Source organism: Prionailurus bengalensis, chromosome E2 (assembly GCF_016509475.1).
Source record: "Prionailurus bengalensis isolate Pbe53 chromosome E2, Fcat_Pben_1.1_paternal_pri, whole genome shotgun sequence".
NCBI classification, from domain to species: domain Eukaryota; kingdom Metazoa; phylum Chordata; class Mammalia; order Carnivora; family Felidae; genus Prionailurus; species Prionailurus bengalensis.
This window is the reverse complement of record NC_057352.1, coordinates 16,097,793-16,117,323: the sequence shown is the minus strand read 5'-3', so window position 1 is coordinate 16,117,323 and position 19,531 is coordinate 16,097,793. Positions and strand designations below refer to the sequence as shown.

Below are 19,531 nucleotides of genomic sequence, written 5' to 3'. Positions count from 1 at the left end.
GTGTGATGAGAGTATTTTGGGTTAATTTTTTAAAGGCTTAACTACTAGGAGGGGCTCAGTTGGTTAGGCATCTAGTTCTTGATTTTGGCTCAGGTCATGATGTCATGGTGAGATCAAGCCCCACATTGGGCTCTGCACTGACAGAGTGGAGCCTGCTTGGGATTCTCTCTCCCTCTCTCTTTGCCCCTCCCTGGCTTGCAAGCAAGTGTGTGTGCTCACTCTCTCTCTCTCTCAAAATAAATAAACATTAAAAAAAATAAAATAAAGGCCTTGACTGCTAGATATGAGCTGATACCTGGGACATACTCTAAAATATTCTGTCAAAAAAAAAAAGTGTAGGAGTGGGTGGGTAGATGAAACAGAAATGGCGAATAGTTAATGGTTGTTAAAGCTTGTCGGGTGCTCAATAAATACACTATTCTGCTTTGGGTATGTTTTTTAAAATATTTTGTTTAAGTTTATTTATTTTGAGAGAGAATGTGTGTGCACAAGTTGGGGAGGAGCAGACAGAGAATCTCAAGCAGACTCTGCACTGTCAGTGCAGAGCCCACTGTGGGGCTCATACTCACAAACTGTGAGATCTTGACTTGAGTCAAAATCAAGAGACGGACTCTTAACCGACTGAGCCACTCAGGCACCCCTGCTTTGGGTATGTTTGAAATTTTCTCTAATAAAAAAAAATTTTTTTTTTTTTCATTTTTTTTTTTTTCAACGTTTATTTATTTTTGGGACAGAGAGAGACAGAGCATGAACGGGGGAGGGGCAGAGAGAGAGGGAGACACAGAATCGGAAACAGGCTCCAGGCTCCAAGCCGTCAGCCCAGAGCCTGACGCGGGGCTCGAACTCACGGACCGCGAGATCGTGACCTGGCTGAAGTCGGACGCTTAACCGACTGCGCCACCCAGGCGCCCCATAAAAAATTTTTTAAATGAGTATGAAGCTGTCAGACAAAAAGTTTCTCTGGGAACAGTAACATCACATCTCACCTTTGCCTTCTCTCCTTTTTCAGCATGGCAGGGAAGACAGCCCAGCAGCCTGCTGGCCCTCACCCACATCTACTGCTTGCTCTGTCCTGCTGAGCCGCCCAGTCTGGAGACCCTAGGACAGCACCTGCCTCCTGAGGTTGTCCTGGCTCGGTTGTCCACAGCGATGGTGGAGAACTGGACTCCACAGGCTCACAACCTTCCCGTCAGGCTTCAAGGGCCAGCATCCTTCATCCTGGGACTGGCGGCCCTGAACAATGGCTGAGGGCCAGGGGACCCCATAAAGTTACTCGGCAGCTCACGGGAGCCAGTAGCACTCCAGTGCCCGTGGACTATGACCACCTATCGGCCCATTCCCAGTGATGGTGTGGATCTGGCAGCCAGTTGTGGGGCCAGGGGGGCCGATGTCCTCCCCGGGCCACACACAGGGGACTATGCTCCCATGGGATTCTGGGTTCAGAACGGGGGCATGCCGCAGTCCATTGGTGAGAGCCCAGTCAGCGCCACCACCCGCCCCAGTCCCACCACCCCTGCAGTGCCCAAGATGGGTGTGCGCGCAAGAGTGGCGGACTGGCCGCCCAAGCGGGACGCCCTGAGAGAGCAGAACAACCCAAGCCCCTCACAGGACGCAGACGGCACGAAGGCCACAAAGGTGGCCCATTCCATGAGGAGCGTACAGAACGGACAGCCTCCTGTCAGCACCCCGGCTTCCTCAGTGCCCAAAGCCTTCCACAGACTCTCCAGGAGAAGGTCCAAAGATGTGGAATTCCAGGACGGGTGGCCCCGGTCCCCCGGCAGGGCCTTCCTCCCCCTGCGGCACCGCAGCAGCAGCGAGATCACCCTCAGCGAGTGTGACGCGGAGGACGCGGGGGAGCCGCGGGGACCCCGGCACACAGGGGCCCTGCCCCTCTTCCGCGAGTACGGCAGCACGTCCTCCATCGATGTGCAGGGCGTGCCGGAGCAGAGCTTCTTCGACATTCTCAACGAGTTCCGCAGCGAACAGCCGGAGGCCGCGGGCCCCCAGCCCCTCAGTGAGCTGCTCCAGGCTGATCCGGGGCCCCACGTCCCGGGGGGCGGCGGCGGAGCCAAGGGGGACCCCCGCAACGGGCAGCCCGCCAAGGACAGCCTCCTGGTGCTCCAGCCCGCCAAGGAGAAGGAGAAGGCCCGCAAGAAGCCCGCGCGCGGCCTGGGCGGCGGGGACGCGGCCGACTCGTCCATCTTCCGGAAGCTGAGGAGCGGGAAGACGGACGGCGAGGCCGGCCGGGCCCTGGGGGAGGCCGAGGAGGGCCGGAGCCCCCCGGAGGCCGGCCGCCCGTGGGTCTGCCAGAAGAGCTTCGCCCACTTTGACGTGCAGAGCATGCTGTTCGACCTCAACGAGGCGGCCGCCAACAGGGTGGCCACGGCGCAGCGGCGCAACACCACCACGGGCGCCTCGGCCGCCTCCGCCACGGCCGCCCTCTCGGCGTCGCGGGCCCACGGCCTGGGCGGCCTGGACGCCGCCTTCCCCAGCACGGAGGACCTGAACTGCAAGGAGAACCTGGAGCAGGACCTGGGCGACGACAACAGCAACGACCTGCTGCTCAGCTGCCCGCACTTCCGCAACGAGATCGGCGGCGAGTGCGAGCGCAACGTGAGCTTCTCGCGGGCGGCCGTGGGCTCCCCGGGCGGCAGTGGCGGCGAGGGCCGCCCCGCCGAGCCCGCCCTCAGCGCGCACCGCACCAACGCCAGCATCTCGGTGCTGGAGGTGCCCAAGGAGCAGCAGAGGACGCAGAGCCGCCCACGGCAGTACAGCATCGAGCACGTGGACCTGGGCGCCCGCTACTACCAGGACCACTTCGTGGGCCGAGGTGACCGGGGGGGCGGGTGGCAGCGGCTTGTCCCCGGGACCCCCGCCGCTCGTGCATTCCCTATGTGCGCCCAGCCACCCACCCGGGATTCAGTGAGCGGAGCCTCATCTGGCGCTTAGCTTGACGCCTCACGTGGGGCTCAGCACGCCAAACCCTTGAGCCACGGGAAACAGTAGATCCGCATGTACTTAGCAACCGTGTGCTGGGTTCAGCTAGGTGACAGGCACTGTCTAGAGCCTGAGGATACAGTATTGACTAGCTTAAAATCAAGATCTTGTCTTCCCAGCACTTGGGGGGCGGGGGGGGGGGGGGAGCAAGACAAAAAAAAAAACTTGATTAATGTGCAAAATATATAATGCAGCATAGGGTGGCAAGTGCTATGGAGAAACATAAAGTAAGGGAGAGGGAAATCGTGTCAAGGTCAGAGGCTTCGCTTACAATAGGGAATGGTTTGGGAGGACCTCCTAGGTAGTTAAGTACAGAGCTGAAGGAAGGAGCTGTGTGGAGCTTGGGGACAGTGTTCCCGCACAGGGAAGAGCAAGTTCAATAGTCCTGAAACACTAAAGGAGGAGGGAGGAGGCCAGTGTTGCTGGGACAGAGTGGCTGAGAGAGTGTGGCAGGAGCTGAGGGAGAGAGGTGACGAGGCACATAGTGTGGGACTTTGTGAGTCATGGCGAGGACTCTCACTGTCTTTGCCCTGAGTGAGATGGAGCCATAAGAGAGTTCTGAGGAGCAGAGAAGGCCCTGAAGTGACTCAGGTGTTCACAGCCTCCTCCTGGGGGACAGATGCTGGGGGAGGGGGAAGCAGGGAAGCCAGGGAGGAGGCTGCTGTAGTAATCCAAGCAGGAGAGGATGATGGACACATCCAGGTTGGGAGCCCATGAGTGCGGGACTAAGCAGGCAGGTTCTGGATCCCCTCTGAAGGTGGAGCTATTGATGTTTAGAAAGTGTTAACACGAGGGAGACATGGGCTTCCTGCATCATTAGGTTCATTAGTGCTGGTGGGACAATTTGAGGAGACAACACAGCATCGTGCAGAGAACCCAGGCAGCTACAGGAGCCGGGCAGGGCTGGGGCAAAGGGCAGCTCCTGCTCAGCTCCAGCTCACTGTTGTCATGCAGGAAATACAGGCAAACCCAGTGTTGCCAGCCTTTCCGATTTTTCAAGATTCTCCTGAAATGAACCTTTTTTTTTTTTTTTAATGCGGATTCTCCTAATTTTTAAATGCTGACAACTGTATTGGTTTAGAATTGCTCATAACTGCCAGTGACAGACTTTAACTACATAGAAGCTTATTTCTATGATATAAAAAAGTCTGGAGGTCAGCAGCCCAGGGCTGGTATGGTTACTCCTCAGCATCAGTGGAATGCCATCCTTAGTGCATGGCCTCCAGCCCTCAGGTGGTCTCCTGGTCCAAGATGGCTGCTGCAGCTCCAGCTGTCGCATCCATATTTCCAGGCAAAGAAAGAGGAAAGGGTAAGGGCAAAAAGGCAGATCTCTTGTCAAACCACCTCCCTTTAAAAAGCTTTCTCAGAAGCCCCATCCAGCCACTGCTGCTTATTGACCACTCCTATCTACAAGGCAGGCTGGGAAATACAGGTTTTCAACTAGACAAATCCCCTTTTCCTCCCCTAAGAATAGAGGGTTTTTCTTGAAAAGAAGGGCAGAATAGAATGGATAGGCAGCTAGTACTCCACAGCAACTATTTAAAAAAATTGTTTTCAGCCAGTGTCCTAGTCAAACCTAACAAATTTCAACTAAGTCATTCCACAGGGCTCAGAGTGTGTGCAGGCTCTGGAGCTCCAGCATTGGAGTCCAGACAGCCCTGGGTTCAGGGTGCCTGTGTCATAGCTTATTAGCTTTTATGACATATTTCACCCCTGGGACTCTGTCCTCACGTGAGGAATGGAGACGATTGTAGCAGCATCGCATGTCCCAAAACAAAAGGACACAGAAATCGAAAATGAAAGGATGGAGAAAAAGAAAGTTCCAGACAGTTGCTAATGAGAAAAGTTGTGAATGTTTGTGCACCTGGCAACCTGGGTTAGGGGGATATAAATGAAAAACAGATAAGGCTACAGGGAGAAGTAAACAATCAGCTGACAGGGTCTCTCTGAAATTCACCCATCTAGTGGACAAGAAATCAGGCTGTAGAGGATTTGGATGACTCAGTCAAAACCTGATTCTACATTTTTGTACCTAGCCAACAGAGAACACATTGTTTCCAACTCACATATAGAAATACCGACACAAGATTGGTGAGGATCAAATAAGATTGTACATTAAAGCACTTAGTTCTTCATTGGGCAGATAGTAAGTACTCACTAGGGAGCTTTATTTAAAAAAATTTTTTTTTCTTTCAAAATTGGACTTCTTGGTAGCCCTGGAAGTTTATAAATTCCTCATCGGTCATTGTTCAGTGAGTGCCTGCCGTATGCCAGGAATGCAGGGCGCTGGGTACGCGTCGGGAGAAAACAAAACAGGACAAGCCCTGCAGATGTTTAGGAATGAACCGATTATCTGTGGAGCAGATACTGCTTATGCTCTCTGACCTGCTGGGGAGATGGTTTAACCCAGTGCAGGTACTGGTCTGACTGGCACCGTTAATTAACACATTATTTAGGCCTTCGATAAGCTTTTGGTTCACTAAAAGCATCTCATGAGAACAGGAACCATCAGCTAAATATTCAGAGCACCGGGATGGGAAGGAATTTCTGGCAAGGGGTGGATGTTGAGTTGAGTCAAGACAGGCTGCCGGTGGGTATCCACCACAAGCAGGAAACACTTGGGTTTCACATTGGAAAATACTGTTTGCTGGAAGGATTAGAAAACAGCAGCATGTTATAGAGAAAGGGGGAGACAGCTGCTGTTTAGGGGAGAGAACACGAGACTTGCTCCATGATTCGGTGGCTCTATTGAGGGAGGGAAGAGAGTAGCGTTTAAGTATCCTAGGTGTGTAGAAGCATGGTTGGATAAAAGCGATGCTTGGGGACTTGAATCATGGTCCCTTTTCTGTGACAAACATCACGCCCTGGGATGATAAGAGCTAGCATTTCTTTTGTGCTTACTGTGTACTTGGCTCTGTGCTAAGTGCTTCACGCCTGTTAACCTATTTGATCCTCACAACTGTGCTGAGAGGTGTGTCCAGCCTTACTGCTCCCGTTTTCCTGATGAAAATGCTGTGGAGTGCCTTGGCCTGGGCCATCCATCTGACCTAGTGGCAGACACCCTGGATTTGAGTCCTGCGAGCAGCGCGGTAGAATAGAACCTTAACCACTTCACAGGGCTAGTTGGCAGCTGAGCTAATGACGGACGTTTGCAAATCTGGGATAACCATAGGCTCTGTTTTTTACGTGCCAGACACTGTGCTAAGCATTTAATATTTGTAGTCTCATTTCACCCTCACCTCACATCGACTCGATGAGTTATGGGTAGTGTCAGGGCGCCCGTTTTTCGGATGGAGGAACTGAGGCTCAAAAAAGTTCTGTGACTTGGCTGAGGTGGCACAGTCAGGTCTTGCCGTCAGTCTCTCTGTCGAGTGTGGCCATGACCAGGCGGGAGGTTTGCATGAGCAGGATCCCGCGGGTTGCCCAAGAACCTGCCCCGGGCATCACCCCTCCTTCCCAGAGAACTCACTCTGAACGCTTCCCTCTCAGAACATGCCAATTACTTTGGTGTGGACGAGAAACTGGGGCCAGTGGCTGTGAGCATCAAGCGGGAGAAGTTGGAGGACCACAAGGACCACGGGCCTCAGTACCAGTACAGGATCATCTTCCGGACCCGTGAGGTAAGTCGCATCACCGTTATTAGTTTACGTAAATTACAGCTCGATAGCCCCTCACCCTCTGTGAGCTCTTACTCTGTGGTAGGTGCTTCCCCTGCTTCACCTCACGCAGTCCTCCTAATAACCTCCCGAGAGCACTTCTGTTCGTCTCTCCATTTTACAGAAGAGAAGACTAAGACTCAGAGAAATGAAGTGACTTGTATGGGCTCAGTGAATAAGGGGCCAGGCCAGGACTGGGATCTTGGAGAGCCCACAATACTTACATTGTACAAGAGATTCACTCTGGTTAGAATAGGAAATAAAGGGAGACGTGTAAGGGATCCTTTCAGGATCATGAGATGTCCTGCAGAATGGAAAGAATTAAGGCAGCAAGCCTCAGGCACGGCAGGAATTGGGGAATCTCAGCCACAGCAGGCACTGCTGTTGGTGCCGCTCAGCTCAAAACACTCGCAGCGCTTTCAAGTCTGAGTAGAGAAACCCGTTGTCCTGGTTTGGGCAGAGGAGGTCTTCCCCTAGACTAAATATCAGCCGTGGCTAGGGAGCAAGGCCTGCTGGGGGCATCCTGCTCAATTAGGACTCTCAATTGTAATTGACAGAAATCTACTTCTAACTGGTTCAAGCCAGAAATAGAATTTTTCGGTTTATATAACTGCAAATCCAGGCGGGGTAGGGCTAGCTTCAGGCATAGCTGGATCTAGGCACTCAAATAATGTCACCGTATTCTGCTTCCAGACCGCTCTGTTCCCCTAAGCTCTGCTTTTTTGCATTGTGAATGTCATTCTCTTCTCTTCTGCCACCAGCAAGCTCTCTCCATGTCATGGGAAAATGGAGACTGGCTGCTCAGCTCTTCTACATCTTTGTACGTCTCCTCCACAAGGAAGAGACACTTGCTGCCAAATCTGTGGGAAGGACTCTGACTGGCTCTGCTTGGATCACGTGTGCTCCACTGGGACAGGGCAGCACGCTGTAATTGACAGTTCAGTCGGAATCACCTGGGGGGGGGGGCAGTTCTTCTGCCAAGAGGGGCGCTAGGCCAGCAAAAACAGCAGACTTCCAAAAGACCCAAGTAAGGAAGAGCTTTCCAGGAAAGGGGTGGTAGTCAGCTGGGCAGGCCCCCCAAAGTGGGTCTCCTTCAGCCCTGCATTGCCCCATCCGCCTTGTTCCTGGCCTTTGCCCAGGTCCGGTGGGACCCCAGCAGCCTGCTGCTGCCGCCAAGGACTTTGGGTGTGAGGCCAGCTGAGCCTGGACGTCATCCAGACTGGCAGATGGTACACCGAGGGCCCTAGCCCCATCCCCTCACGAAGACCCTCTTGCTGAGGGGGAGTGGGATGACACAGAGGCTTTGTGGCAGCTTAGAGGAGGCAGTCCCACAGCGCCCCCACAGGTCGTCACCAGCACCTCTGTCACCCAGCCCCTTCCCTCTCCTCACCTTTCTGGCCAGATGAGCACTGGGGCAGAATGTGACGGGACAGCTCACATGGCATCAGATTGTGTCACGACATCTGGGGAACTGCTGGGTGAAATAACAAACACTAGTAAATAATATTTTATTACAACTGCCGTGACATTGCGGATCTACTTAATAACACTGTGTCGGATGTTTTCTTTACCCTTTATGTACATTCATTCACTTAAGTGTCACGACAGTTCTGTGATGAAGGCACGGTTGTCCTCATTGACAGATGATGAAACAAGGCACTGAGAGGTTGAGGGCTTTGCCCAAAGCAGCATCCAGTAAGTGGCAAGCGGAAGAGTCGGCCTGCTCTCTAGCCCCACTCGGCTGCCTCTGGGATTCCACTGACGGGGCTCAAAACTGCACAGCAGACCCATTGATGAGTTACAAACTCAGCTTAGTGCCAGCACTTTTGTGCTATTGTTTCTTATTAATAAAAATGGAATATGTAGAATGAATTTTTAAAATACCGGCCTGCACTGCATGTACTGGGAGTCATGAGACTTGGGTGCGGGGATGTTGGGTCAGGGTATATTGTTTCTGCTGTGGTTCCTATTCAGTGAGTTTGAAACCGGCTCAGTGCTGCTCCTGCCTTGTGCCTGCTTCCACGCACTTCCTAGCCCCAACACCCACAAAACGAGCCTCCAGTCCCCCCCCCACCCCCACCCAGGATCGGCATGAGGCTCTTGAGGCCCCAGGACACAGGTCCAGGATTCATCCACACGGCAGAGATTCACTCAGCACCACTACCTGCCATCCCTGCTGCACTCTTGTGGGGGAGGCAGACAATACACACGTACTTTGATAAATTACACAATGTGGTAAGTGATGACAAGGTAGAAAGTCAAGCAAGGAAGAGATAAGTGTAAGGGGCGGTTCAGTGTTTAGGCAGAATGGTCAAGGGACGTATCACTGGGAAGATAACATTTGAGTAATGACCTGAAGGACATGAGAGAAGGAGCCATGTGGACATCTAGAACAAGAGCATTCCAGGCAGAGGGAACAGCCATTGCAAAGGTGCTGAGGCATGATCACATCTGGCACATTGGAGACCTGGTATGGATTCCTAGTTCAGCCATTCACCAGCTGTGAACCTGTACACCTGGCTTCTCCTCTCAGAGCCTCAGTTTCCCTCTTGGGAATCCCAGTCTTCCCACAGTCCCTACAATCCCTATAGTCATGGATCCAGTGGGGTTACACATTAGGCAGTGCTTGGCCTGGCACTTGGGAAGACCCCAGTGAAGTTAGCCATCGGTAAGGGTCTCAGTCTACTGTCCCCTTGTCACATTCCAGGCAGCCCTGTGAATTTTGGCCCACCATGAGGTTCACAGCCACAACCAGGCCTTTTTCTAACCCCACATGCATGCAGGCTCATCCCCGAGCCCAGCTCCTGGTGGAGCTGCCCTACTGGGCACTCAGGCCTGAGGACCTCATCACCTGAGTTGGAGGGCGGGCAGTGGCCAGCAAGGTTTGCCGTGCCTCTTCCTCAAGCCCTTCCTATCATGGCAACAAGGTGGACAATCCACAGCCCCCAGTAGTAACAACAACAGTATCCACAATAATAGCTAACACTTTTAACACACATTCTTGCCAGACAGTGTCCTAAATGTTTTATATGCGTGAAGCCCAAATCTTCTCAACAGTCTTATGACATGGGTCCCATTATTCCCATTCTACAGATGAGGATGGGAGGCTAAAGCCCAGGGAGATCATCATTTGTCAGGGTCACCAATGGCAGAGCTGGGACATGGACCAAAGCTTCCCGGGGCCTGGGCCCAGGCTCTTAACCACTCAGCACACTGCCTGTGGGGTCGAGTCTGAATTCTAGCTCTGGGAATGGACAGCCCTGGGTTCAGTCCAGTTCTGCCACTTACTAACCATGTGACCTTGGTTTTTTACTAACCATGTGATCATGTTGGCTTTACCGCTGGATTCAGTTTCTTTATCTGTGAATGGGCTCTGTGCTGTTTGTTCCCTGTCTCCTAGAGCGGCAGGGAAGGTTCTCATGGACTCGCACACATGAGGTGGTAGCCTGAGGCTGTAAGGCAGTGAGTACTCCAAGTGGTAGATGCTACTACGAGCCTGGACTGTCACTGTCCCCACCACCCCCCGCCAGGGTCCGAGGGCCATGCCGGGAACCAAAGGTGGAGTTCACGGGCAGAGTTCTATCCTCCTGTCCACATGTACATATCTTAGGCTCCCATAAACCAAGGTGTGGGGTCCAGGGTGAAGGGCTTGGGCTGTTTTCCAGGCCAGCAGGCTGGCCCGCCCCAGATGGCCACCCCCGGCCGCTGAGCAGACAGTCGAGTGGGCCCATATCTCCCGGCAGATGGGTTGTGAGCGTTGGCAGCACTGAGCTTCCCGCCAGGGCAGGAACAGACTTGGAGCTGGGCTCTGGCATCACACGCCTGAACAGCGCCCCCCTCCCCCCGCCCCGCCCAGCCTGGACAGGACGAGCCCTGGCCTGAGCCCCTTGCTGGCGTGTCTCTCCCAGGACATAGGAAAACCCCAGGCAACCAGGGACGGTCTGGCCTCCAAGCCCAACAAGTCCCCCTTAGCCCAGCAAACGTGAGTTTTTGACTGGCCTTGATTTTGTTAGGGTTAGAGGTTTGGATTTGTCATTTCTTTTTTATTTAAAAAGTAACAGTCGCTCATTAAGAATTTAAGTATATAAGTAAGTGTACAAAGTAGAAAAGGGAGAGTCTCCTATTAAGTGAAAAAAGCAAGTATAATAGTGTGAATCGACTAGGACTTCATTTGTATTCAGTAGGTAACTCTGATCGTCTGTGTGTGTGTGTGTGTTTATGGAAATAATCTCCAAAGCATATTGTTAAGTGGGGAGAAAAGTCAACTATAGCTTCCTATTAAAGGTGAAATGTAAATTCTTAACTATGCATATGGTTTTGTACAAATACATTTGACACGTGTATAGATAATAATGGCTAACATGTATTGAGCGCTCACTGGATGCCAGATACAAAGCTGGGCACTGTATGTGGATTATCTTATTGAATCTTTACAGCCCTTTGAGAGAGTCATTATCCGCATTTTATAGATGAGGAAAAAGGCACAGAGAAATTAAGCAACTTGCCCAGGGTTACACAGTTAAGGAATGGGTAGAGTCAGGACTTGAATCCAGGCAGACAGACTCCTAAGTGACCTCCCAGGAGAAGTCCCCGACGCGTGCACCCACCGCCCAGCAGAGAAAAATGCATCTAAGTCAGGAGCCGACAAAGAACAACCTGTGCAAATAGAAACCTCCCTGCATACATGGCCTTGAGACTTTTCTATGGCTCATGTGACTGCTTATCCTCAGCGAGATGATGCCAGATTTCGTTGAGGATGAGGTCACACAGGGCCTTGCAGGCTGAGCAGGGTGTATAGATTTTACTTGGAGAGAAATGGGAAGCCACTAGCCCATTCTGCACAGAGGAGAGGCGTGGTCTGACTCAAGCTGCTGCAGGAAGAGTGGCCTGGGCCGGGGTGGCAGTGGTGTGGGAGCAGGGAGACCAGGAGGCAGCTATCATCATAGGCCAGGTAGGCGATGATGACAGACAGGACCAGGTGGAGAGTAGAGATGGCCACTCGTCGTGCCCTGCCAGTGCCCTACTTAATCTCCCCAGCAGAGAAGGCAAAGCTGGGAGCTTTTCAAGTAGTGGCTTTTGGTCAAGTCTTCAGAGCCAAAATGTGACAGTAGGCCACCTGTCTCTAGAGTGGGAGAAAGACTGAGGTGCAGGACCATGCTTCTGCTTGGCCCCAGCAGAGGGCGCTGCGGGCCAGTGTCAGCAGGATACAAAAACAGATCCAATTGGTGCATTGATTGAAACCCACAATCCCAGGGCCTCCCAGACTGGCAGGGCAAAGCATCCAACATGGTTGCTTTTCATGATCTGTTTCAAGACTACTGTCCTTAGGATAAAAGCGACTTGTTTTTTTATTAATTACCAAGGCTACAGCTGGGAACTCCAGAACACAAGATCACTCCATTCCTTCCATGCATGCCTCTTGCCCAGGTCCTATTTGGCAAGCTGTATGCTTAGAGGCAATGCCGTGACACATTATTTTTGCCATCTCTTGTGTCTGTTGACTTAGGACAGGCATGTTTTTCCAGGTACTACTGATTAATCCTTCTTAGTCTTTTTTTTTTTTTTTTGAGAGAGCGACAGAGCACAAGCAGGGAGGGGCAGAGAGAGAGACACACAGAATCCGAAGCAGGCTCCAGGCCCTGAGCTGCAGCACAGAGCCCTAGGCGGGGCTTAGACCTGTGAACCACAAGATTGTGACCTGAGCTGAAGTCAGATGTTTAGCCAACTGAGCCACCCTGGCATCTCATCCTTAGTCTTTATATCATAGCTTCAAGTATATTTTGGGTGCTTGTAGCAATCCCCTGAGGGGGGATGTTTTTCCCGGTATTGCTGCAAATACCCTGTCATGCTGCCTTGCTGGGGCTGGAGCTGCGTGCCTGGCCCTGGGCATGGCATCACCTGATGGTCAGCTCACGTTGTGGGTAGAGAAGCCTGAGCTGGTACAAGTGAGGACCTGAAGCCACAGGGACTCTCGGGGCTAGCGGGACATGAATTGGTACAACCACTTGGAATACTTGGGCAGTTCAGGAAAATTAAAGATGAACATGCCCAGTGAAAAGAAAATTTGTTCATGTGCAATAAGAGGCGCTCCTATGAGTGTTCCTAACAGCAGTGTTCATAGTTGTCCAACACTGGAAGCGGTTTCCGTGCTCAACAGTAGAATGGAATAAATCCGTTGTGGCAATACAGCCGCTTCTCACAGCAACGTGGCCACTCTCATATCCACAGCATTGAGAGAAACAAGCCAGATATAAAAGAATACAAACTGCCTGAAGCTCCAAAACAGGCAGAAATAAATTCTGGAGTTTGAAGTCAGGGTGGAGTTGCCTTTGGGGAGGAGGGAAGGAGTTTTGGGGGGCTGAAAATACTTTTTTGACTTGGTGGGGATTACCTAGGTGTTCACTGTGTGATCATTCCTTTAGGTATGCTTCCATGTGTTGAGTACTTTTCTGTATGAGGATGTACCTCACAGCCAAAAATAAAAATAAAACACTGTCAACGGCGAAAGCTGTAAGTTTTGGAAAATTCAGGGCTGCGTGGGAATCCTGGTTTAGTCACTTAGCTGTGGTGACCTTGGAGAAGGCACCTAACCTCTCGGAGCTTCAGTTTTCTTATCTGCAACATGGAGATGATAAAACCTCCCCCTGAACAGACGTGTGCACGTAATTAGGTAATTACTGTTGTACCACTGCACCTTCATAAATGCGACTTTGTTAGAAAGGTATATCAGTTAGAAACTGCTTTGCCTGTAGAGTAAACCTGAAGACCTGAGTAACCATAGCTAAAACAAATAGAGGGTTATTTTAATTCTCTAACAAGAAGCCTGGAGGTGGGCAGCTGCAGAGATTGACTTCTGGTTTTCTTGTTGTCTTTTCCTCGCAAACACAAGATGGCTGCCACAGCCCCAAACATCTTACCCTCACACCAGTGTCCTTAGCAAGAAGAAATGGGCTGGTGGAAAGGGGCTTTTCTTTAACGAAGGGAAGCAAATGTGTCCAAGAAGTCCTTCCCCAGCTGAATTCCCCTCACATTTCATTACCTGTAGCTAGTCATGTGGCCAGCTATAGGAAAAACATGGAAAGCACCATCTGGGAAAGTGAAATGAGTTGGCCGTGATTGGCCTGACTAAAAGTTTTCAATCCTGGCTACACAGCAGAATCATTTGAATGGCACTGAAAAGGGGTGTGTGTGTGTGTGTGTGTGTGTGTGTGTGTGTGTGTGTGTTTGTGTATAAGTATACATTGGTATAAGTATGAATACGCATGTGCACATGTATGTAGATGCCTGGGCCCCACCACAGACCAACCGTGTTAGTACAGTAATATGTTCACACGTGTTGTAATGAAGACAATGTTTGTTGAGGGTTTGCCTTGTGGAGCCTGTTTTATTCATTATACATCTTACTAGCTGACATAATCTGTGTCCCCACTTAAATGCCAGTCGGTGAAGACCAGTTGGGTCTTTGTTTTGTTTGCCGCACCCAGAACAGGGCTAGGTCTCGGGGGCACGTAGTCAGTATTTGTTGACGGATGAAGGTGTGCTCCATCCGTTGTCTCATTGACTCATCCACTTAATCCTCCCGGCGCTCTTCTGGGCTTTGATGCCGTCACCCTACCATTTCGTGAAAGAGAAGCTGAGGCCCAGAGATCTGAAGGCGCTTGCTCAAGATCACACAAGCAGGAGGCGGCAAGCTCAAGTCCTGGTCCAAACCCCGGGCTGGCCCTGGGACCCAAGCTTCTCTGACCATCGCACACGTTGCTCTGAGAATTGGACACCCTCATGGGCTCTTGTTCCTTCCTGGGTCCTGAGAGCCTCCTGACCTCTTCTTTCCCTCAAACAGCTCATCACCCTGCGGGGATCCATCCTGGAGGACGCCACACCCACAGCCACAAAGCATGGGACGGGGCGGGGCCTGCCCCTGAAGGATGCCCTGGAGTATGTCATCCCCGAGCTCAACATCCACTGCCTGAGGCTGGCTCTCAACACGCCCAAGGTGACCGAGCAGCTGCTGAAGCTCGACGAACAAGGGGTGAGCCGGGGTTCTGGGTGGGGGGCCCCTCAGACCGTAGCCTGCAGCCCCATCCTGGTACTTCTTTCTGTCTTGGTCTTTTTTTTTGTTGTTGTTCTTTTTTCCAAGAATAGAAACCCACCTAACCTAGTTTAGGTAAAAAGAGGGGTCTCTTAATCAAATTCCAAGGGAGCCAAGAGCAAGAATATGACTGGGTCTCAGGAGGAAAATGGTCTGGGGATGAGACAGCCACCAGGTTTCATGGTGGGGAACAGGCTAGGGGGTGTGTTCCCATCTCTGCACACTGGCTCCCTTTGCTTCTCCGTCCTCCCACAGCTCCCAGAGTTTCTGTGAGAATAACAGCCACGTGCAGACCCCAGCTAGCTGACTCTTGGTCCCAGGAGAGCCTCTGACTGGCCCGCGCTTAGGTCAGGTGTCTGTCAAGGTCCAGTCACCAGTGACCAGGAGAATGAGATACATAAAATAAACATGTGGTCACCGAGGGCCCACTCCCTGAAAACAGTTGACTGCACCGAGCCCTGAGCCCTGGAGAATTTCCTTTTGCCAAGTCTTAGCCAGTTCCAGTCCACCTCCTGTGGGCAGCCAGCCAAGGCAACGGTGTCTTAATTCTTGAGAGCGGCGTGGCCCTCCGTAGAGAGAACGAGAGCGGGCTGTGCGACACCTTGTTGTGCCTCTCTGGAATGGGAGGGAAGGGGAGGGACAACTGGGATGTGCCCCCCACACCTTTCTCCCTCTTCTCTGGCTGCGGCCCCGAGTTTTTGTGTGACCCCAGGAGCTCCCTGGGCACCGCGCCTGAGAAAGCCCCTTTTTCCCCTCCCTCTGACGTCTCCACCTGGCCCGCCTCTGCAGCTGTGCCGGAAACACAAAGTGGGCATCCTCTACTGCAAGGCTGGCCAGAGCTCGGAGGAGGAGATGTACAACAACGAGGAGGCCGGCCCCGCCTTTGAGGAGTTCCTCTCCCTGATCGGGGAGAAGGTCTGCCTGAAGGGCTTCACCAAGTACGCCGCCCAGCTGGATGTCAAGAGTAAGTGGCACAGTGGCCTCGTGGGGGAACCAGTGGGATCCCGGTGGACCACCACCCCACGCCCACCCCAGGGGCAAACGTCACAAGGCCTGATGATACCTGGGTAAGGACGCAGAGCCGTGGGAGCTCTCAGACTCTGCTGACGGGGGTGCAGAGAGTGCGACCGCTTTGGAAAACAGTATGGCACGTTCTAGTAAAGTTTAAAGACCCACCTACCCTGTGAGTCAGCAGTTGCGCTCCTAGACATGTCCTCTGGGAACTCATGCACATGTGCGTTGGGAGATGTCCTGAATATTCATAACCACCAGTGCTTGGATGGTGCCCAGCGTGCACGGGCAGAATTGTGGTATTTCGTGCGGCAGAGAGCTGTGTGGCAATGACAGCAGTGAACTAGAGCTGCAGGCGTCAGCCTGGACGAAGGCCACGCACTTGATGTTGAGCGTGGACAGGGGGCCTCACAAAAGCAGGTGCCGAAAGATGGCTTTTATTCAACAGTGTATTGTCTGGGGGGTTGTTCTGACGTACGAAAACTACAGAAAAGCAAGGCCGTGACGGACATGACGTTCAAGGTAGTGGTTGCCTCCAGGGCGAGTGTGGCTATAACTAGGAAACGATACTCACATTTTCACAAGAGTATTGGTGGCAGGCGGTCTGTTTCTTAAGGCAGGTGCGAGGTACAACATACTCGTTCTGGCATTTCCACACATAAATATGCATCTGTATGCATAATATGTTTATATATGATCTATAGGATTAAAATGTGTCCTGGCAGTTTTGGGGGGTTGGAAGAGTGATGTTGTAAATTGGCGTCACGGCTCCCTATGGGAAGGACCCCTTAGAGGTGAGCTGTAGCTGGGATAGTTGCTTAGGCTGAGTCGGGCCCTGAGTGATGGGGCTGTGGCTTGATCACTGGCTCTTCACCTTACCTGGCCATGCCTCAGTTTCCTCATCTGGAGAAGGGAGGCCCAGATGAGGAGACCACGTTTAGAGACATGAATGAAGTGTTAGGCGGGTGCTTATGGCTGTTGTCTGTTGAAGGAAGCAGTGGGAGGAATGAGCCATTGCTCGTTTAGGGGTGTTGGACCAGTGGCTTTGGCGGTCTCTGCCTCCGTTTCCTCATCTGTAAAGTTGTGTTTACCTCGGGAGCGCGGTGTTGAACTATCTTAGTGAGCCCTCGCTCTGTGTCAGACCCTGGACCTGCCCGGCCTCCCCGAGCTGCCTGCATCCTGTCCGCTCCTGGCGCTCTGGAAGCCCGCAGCGGGAGTGGTTCCACTGGTGATTCCTTCAGCGTGGGGGCAGTGTGCTCAGAAAAAGGAAGCGGACACTTACTGTCCGCCTTCTCAGACAGGTGCCTGCTCCTGAGGGTCAGCGTCCTGCACGAAGTGACGGCCATAGTCTTTCCCCCCGTCCCCGAGTTGGCCGTGAGCGTCAGATGCTGGCACAGTGCCTCACAGAGAATCAGCACTCGAGGGCACACCAGCCGCTGCCACGTGGCTTCTGCAGGAAGCGGATTTTCTCTGAGGACCCCAAGGAGCGCAGTGCTCCCGGCCAGTCTCCCCAGCTACCAGACAGGGTTGCCCTGGGCTTGCAGCCACCTGAAGGTCTCCTGGCTTCAGGCCTGGCTCTGGCACTGACCAGCTGTGGCTTCAGTGCCCTCACCTGTCACAGCTACCCCCCACCCTAAAATGTGAGGCCTCAAGAACAGGGACTCTTGGGCCTGTTCTACCACTGTTTCCCCAGCACCTTCCACTAGATAAAGCTTGCTGGAAGAATGGGCTTCCCGGGGTGAACATGACACCCTGGAGTTCCTGGCAACATGGTTCGTGGGCTCATTCATGCGCTCCACAGAAACCTCCCAGCCTTCCTCCCTGGGCAGTTCAAGATGATAGGAGCATGTATGGGGCACCTGATCTTATGTTGGAGTGGGGAAGGGCTCCTTGAGAACATGGCATGTGGCCTGAGAAGAGTGAGTTGGAATAAAAGAGGCAATGAAGTAGCCCGAAAGTATTCCAGGTAAAGGAACAGCACATGCAAAAGCCCCGAGGTCTAAAGGCTGTTGTCCAGGGAAGTTCATGTAGAGAGAGGATGAAGTGAGGAAGGCAGACAGGACCCACCGTGCAGGGCCTTTAGGGCTGAAGCTTAGGGATTTGAGTAAGAGCAACACTGAGTCCTGTTCAGAAAACACTGGAGTCCCACATCCCGAGTTCCAGTCCAGACTTCACTGCGCATTGCAGTGTGACCTTAGGCAAGTCCCTCCCTCCCTGTGCCTCAGTTTCCCCCTCGGAAACATGGAGCCAACAATCAGATGTGCTTCTGCCTGGTCACGACCCCCTCCCGTTAGAGATAACCAGCATCCTGACTCTCGTGATTGTCATTCATAGTTTTGCCACCTATACATGCATTTCTAAATAGCATTTGTTTTGCCTGTTTTTGAACGTAACGTGAATGGAATCGCACGCTACGTGCTCCTCTTGTGTCTGGCGTCTTTCGTTCAACATTGTATATATGGGATTCGCCCATGTGGTGACTGCGGCTCGTTTCATGGTTGATCCATTCCTGTGACTGACATTTGAAGGTGCCTGTACCCATATCCCAGGGCACATGTGTACCTTTTCTCTGGATTATGATCCTAGGAGACGAAGTGTTGAGTCATCAATTAAGCTGATCTTTAGGTTCACTAGATGTTGTGAAAAAGTTTTCCAAAGTGGTTGTACCAATTCGCACACCTGACCAGCCGCATAAAGGGCTCCAGTCATTCTACATCACCGCCAACCCTTGGTACGGTCAGACTTCTAATTTTTTTTTTTACCAGTCTGGTGGGTGTCTAACATAAGGTTTCCTTTTTACCTAAATTTATTTAATTTTAAAGAGTAGAGTGAAGTGAAAACATCAAGCTAAAAACTAACACAGATGGCATGTGGGCTGTGGCACAAGCCCAGAGGTTTGGGAAACGTGGTGCTAACTGGTGTTTCTGTTGCAGCCGACTCTACGGGCACCCACTCCCTCTACACGACATACCAGGACTACGAGATCATGTTCCACGTCTCCACCCTGCTCCCTTACACCCCCAACAACAGGCAGCAGGTCAGTGGGGCCCAGGCCAGGGGTCCCATGTGATTTCCAGTTGGTGCACAACTGAACCCCAAGGCAGTCTCCCTCCCCGCGGTCGTTAGCTGGCTGTCTGGCTGGCATGGGCTCTCCTGCTGCCGCCCGTGGCCTTGGAGACCCTCCGCACCGTGGTCACATCACCTGGGGGATGGAGGCTAGGTCAGGTGTCGTTTGAGATCAGTTTTTTTCCTAGCTGTTCCTTAGCCACCCTGCTTGCCTGTAGCTATCCCAGCTCCCCTCAAGGTCTCTTGAGTCATCAGGGGTCCTGTGAGACAGAAGAACAAACCAGTCAATGTTATTTCAACCAGAAGTAACAGAAATACGAGCCAAATTGGCATAAACAATAAATGGGTTTTACTGGGTTATGTAACTCTGACGTGCCAGCACAGGGCTAGCGTTAGGTACGGCTGGATCCAGGGGCTCAAAGCACGTTAGGGACCCTTTGAATTTTGCAGCTCTGCTTTTCTTCATAGTGACCTTATTTTCAGGTCTTCCCAGGTAGTGGCAGAGATGCCCCCTAGCTGCCCTCGGCTCACATCCCACCAAGGTAGCCACCCCAGGGGGGGAGACAGCTGTGCCTCCCTGGTGTCCCAGAAACGTTTCAGGGCTGAATCTTGTTGGACTATTCACTTGCCAGTCCCCGGGGCTTGGGGCAGGGAAGGAATGCGCTGACTGGCCGAGCCGGAAGCATATGCCCACCCCTGGGGATGGATGGTG

At 52.4% G+C, this 19,531-nt stretch overlaps 1 protein-coding gene across 5 annotated transcripts in view; it reads left to right on the top strand.

Annotated features, from left to right (window-relative positions):
• The window catches only part of SIPA1L3 (signal induced proliferation associated 1 like 3), a 238,986-nt gene that overhangs the window by 138,180 nt on the left and 81,275 nt on the right, over positions 1-19,531 (top strand). For all 5 annotated transcript variants that reach the window (XM_043599043.1, XM_043599038.1, XM_043599039.1 and 2 more), the window contains 5 exons: positions 1,010-2,830; positions 6,487-6,617; positions 14,494-14,682; positions 15,532-15,706; positions 18,687-18,790. In XM_043599043.1, coding sequence (XP_043454978.1) covers positions 1,318-2,830; positions 6,487-6,617; positions 14,494-14,682; positions 15,532-15,706; positions 18,687-18,790 — 2,112 coding nt within the window. In that variant the 5' untranslated portion in view covers positions 1,010-1,317. The remainder of the gene's footprint in view (positions 1-1,009; positions 2,831-6,486; positions 6,618-14,493; positions 14,683-15,531; positions 15,707-18,686; positions 18,791-19,531) is intronic.